Raw genomic sequence first — 4,359 nt, forward strand, 5'->3', positions numbered from 1 at the left:
CGTAACTACTAACTCCTTAGTAGGTTGATTATGAGAATAAAATATATTTTTACTAACTTACCCTTTTATAAATACTTTAAAACAACTCTTAACTCTTTCTTAATCATGTAAAACTCTATTAATTAATTTAAATAAGGGTAAAATTGAAAAAAAAAAACATCATTAATGTTTTTTAAATAGTGTGAACATATAAGATAAATACAGCTAGATAAAAGAGGTTCACATGATAGTACATGTAGAAATCTCACAGACCATCGTGATACTTGACATGTATCTTTTTTGTCTTATTCCTAACCATCACAATATTCCTCCAAATGTAAGCAATCTAACCATCCCTACTATTTTTCCACTAGTATAAATTATGACCGCTAAATGAAAACAAAAAATAAAAAATACATTTCTTTTCTTCAAACCATCACTTTCGCTCTCTTCTTTCTCTCTCTTAATTTCACCATGGTTAAAGACCTCCAAACCCCAAAAGATTTCCAAGAAAACCAATCACCAAACATCAACTCTCCTCCTCCAAATGAATGCAAAACCCCAAAATCTCCTTCATGTAAGATTCCCAAAGCTGTTAACTGTCCTGGTGCTCCTAAGAAACCGAAAAGGGCAAATCGGTCATCGTGCAAGAGAAGATTGCGATTTGAGATTGTCGTCATGGTTGCTGAGGAAGAAATCGATTCATTTTTCAGGAATGCTGAAGATGCTAACAATGGTTGTAACAAGATCATGAAAAGAAGACGTAGCATGTAAACTCATAGAAAATGTTATTCAGAAATAATCATCTGATATCTGAAACTCATAAGTGACTGATTGATAAAAGTTGTTGCAAAGAGTCTAACTCTAGTAGTAGTTTTTAGAATTAATAGTAATGTCAAGTTTCATTTATTCATCGTGTCGTGTCGTATCGTATCGTTAGGTAAGTTATTAGCTAGCTAGCTAGTAGTAACAAAGAAAAAAAATAGTTTTAAGTATTATTTAATAGTATCTATTGCACATTTCTTTTTCTTGTTTTAGTATGTCAAGTATGGTTGTAATTTTAGATATGAATTATGGGTATAAATCAATGAAGCATCCAGTTTTTATTTAAATTTGTTAAAAAAATTTTGGGTAATATTATATTTTGATTATCTGTTTTACCATTTTTATTTTTAATGAGTTAATGATGATACAATCTTTTTTTGTTTGAGTTCGTTATATATTTATTATCTGTACTAGCCAACCTCCTGTTTTGAGAAGGTTGTTTTCACTTTCCTTTCTTTTTCCTTTTTTGTACTCTTTTGAATTGGTTTCTTTTTTGAGTCGAGGATTTATTAAAAATGATTTTTTTGTATATTATATTTTATGTCCGTACTTCATTTTGTGAGATTACTGTTGTTGCATCGTTTTTAAGAAGTTCTCATCTTTTGCCTTATTTTCTTTTGATTATCGAGTTTTTATAGAGGTGAATTCAGTGCTAAAGTTCATAAGTTATAAATAAATATATATATTTGATTAAATTAACAGAATTTATTCTAGATTCGCCTCTATGATTTTGTGGAAAGTGGAGAAAGATGTGGTAATTGGTTAATTGCTTTTGTTATAAGGAAGGAAGTTTGTGAAGTTCCTTTTTTATTTTATTTATTTCATTTAAGTTATATGTAGTGACAATACATGTATAAATTTTTTATATTTAATATAAAGTATTAGTTATTACAGATTTGATAAATTTCAGTAAATTTAGTCAAAGTTTTTTTTTTGGGGTTGAAACATTTACTTAAGTTTGTTATTAATAAATATAACTCTCTCTATGTATATACTTTACATATATATAGAATTTAATGAGAATTTTTTTTAATATTCACAATTCATAAATTTAATATTTTAGTCTCTTTTTAAAAAAAATTAATTCATAAATAGACAAGTTATTATTTTTCAAAATTATTAATTATTTATTTAAAGAATAAGAAAAATAAAAATATACTCAGTAAAATTTCACAATATGAAATTTAGAGAAGATGATATTTATGCAACTTCTTTTCTACCTTATAAGAATAGAGAAATTGTTTCTAATAAACTCTCGATTGATTCAAGTAAAACCTAACAAGCAAAGAAGGGAAAAAAATAGAAAATAACATGATATCTTTGAAGCAAAAGAAACCATAGATAATAATAACAAGTATAAAAAAGTCATAGGAGGAAAACAAATATTCTAAACATGTAATATTTTATTTATTATTATTTTTTAAAAATAACTTTTGGATTAGTACTAATTAAGTTTAGTCAGGAATAAGTTGGAATAATTAATAAACATGTTTGACACTTTGTATGACTGACATAACTTTGGGATTGATGACTTTGTTTTTATTCTATTTTTATTTTAAAATGGAAAAAAATAAAGGGAGAAATATTATCTGTATTTATTGATATGAACAAGAAAAGCACCATGTGTATTTGTTATTATTATCTAGCTAGACTTTACACTCAACGTGGAGTTTATATGTCTTTATTCTATATTTAGTTATACATAAAATAAAACTTTTTGAAAATGGTAAATGAAACAATTCAGCTTTTGTTGTTGCTAGAATTGTGTGGTATGGTTTAATAATTACCCTGATTATTTTTTTGAAAATTAAATTAAATTAAATGGGCAAACCATTAAAATGGAAAACAAAACTAATGGTTTTTTCAGCAGTTTAATTATTGTCTTCTTTTTTTTTGGAGTTTTTGTTATTATCGAACTGTGTGATATATTTCAACAATTACCTCGATTTTTTAAGCAAATAACATTAAATGAGTATGTGTATAATATTGATGACTTTAAAATCTTGAATTTGCCACTAAAAATGAAAGAACAAAACCAACAGAGCTATATGGTACTCCTTCCGTCCACAATTATTTGGCAGGTATACTAAAAATAGATGTCCAAGATTAATTGTCAATTTAAACTATCAAGAAACAATTAATCACCTTTTTTCAATTCTGCCCTTAATGATAGTGTAGTTCAATTGAAAAGTTATGTAGACTTTTGGTATTCTTGGTATAATAGGGGTTATATTAGTCAAATTACACCTTCTATTAAATTTTCCTTCAGGGGTGTGCATGACCTTATCCTGACAAACAATTGTGGACGGAGCGAGTAGAAAATTGGCATTATTTATTATCTTAAAATCAAATGTTAGAAGTTACGAATTAAAGTAAAAATATACGTTATTTAAGTTTTAACTGTGTGTTAAATGATTTAATTTGATAAACACAAAATTTCTATTTCTTAATTGAATATAAATATTATTATTGGTTTTGAGTTAACCCCACCATCCCGCACCCCCACCCCACTAACCCTTTACACCTTGTTTGGATGGTTGTTATCCGTTGTATTGTATTATTAGTGTAAATACAATGTTTGTTTTGATTGTTAGTTAAGTTCTATTGTATCGTATCGTTTTAATTCATTGTTAGGTAACCATGAAAAGGCACATTTTATGTAACGACCGATTTGGTGTGATCACGTTGTTACCTTAATACTTTCTTTTCATTTTGTCTTTATTTATTATTTAATAACTATATTTCATCTTTTATCCTACCTTTTCATAGTATCTCTGCCACGTCTCGACTTTTCTAGTAGGTTTATCATTCAAATTATAGTCGTGTGACATTATACAACGACGAAGAACGATACAATTTATCACACCACTGTATTCATTAAAACAAGACAGTACAATATAATATATCACAATATAATATAATATGATACATTATGAAACAATACATAACTGTCACGACCCAGACCGTCGTGATTGGCACCCACACTAACACTCCGGTGGGAGAACCACTACTACAACCCAAACCAAGCAACTAATCTAAAAACTAAGGCATTTAAGTTACAGAAGCAAGTTAAATACTAAAGAAATAAATAGGGAGTTCCCATAAACTCCAACAAAAGTCTAACAAGAACTAAACAATACAGAAGAAATAACTTAGAACCTGAAAGTCAATGTACCAAAACATCTAACAATGAATCAAATCTAAACAAGAAGGGATGCAACCCCAATCTAACGAACTAATCAACTAACTAGAACAAATGTCTCAGTCCGAAAATAGTGGACATAGACGAAAGAGAATTCCATGACAGCCTGGAAGAATTGGCTCACCCTTGAATTCGAATGATGATCACTGATCTCCTAAGCGAGGTCTGTCAGTAGCCGCTTGAAGATGTCATGTACTCAACAAAAATAAGAGCCAAGTGCAGTATCAATACACAATCACAGTGTACTGATAGGATCACGCGGCTATCCCACTAAGTGCAACATAAGCAAGTCAAGACAACATTATAAACACATGCATATATATCAACATATACAATATTATCATCATTTACGA

The 4,359-nt window shown here is 28.3% G+C and overlaps 1 protein-coding gene across 1 annotated transcript; it reads left to right on the forward strand.

The window, feature by feature from the left end:
• The first annotated feature begins 407 nt into the window (after positions 1-407).
• On the forward strand, positions 408-1,069 carry LOC102589493 (cyclin-dependent protein kinase inhibitor SMR3-like). Its single transcript, XM_006360451.2, has one exon. It carries the CDS (start codon positions 454-456, stop codon positions 751-753), a length of 300 nt encoding a protein of 99 aa, XP_006360513.1. The 5' UTR covers positions 408-453; the 3' UTR covers positions 754-1,069.
• The last annotated feature ends 3,290 nt before the right edge of the window (positions 1,070-4,359 follow it).

Source organism: Solanum tuberosum, unplaced genomic scaffold (genome assembly GCF_000226075.1).
Source record: "Solanum tuberosum cultivar DM 1-3 516 R44 unplaced genomic scaffold, SolTub_3.0 scf00324, whole genome shotgun sequence".
NCBI lineage: Eukaryota > Viridiplantae > Streptophyta > Magnoliopsida > Solanales > Solanaceae > Solanum > Solanum tuberosum.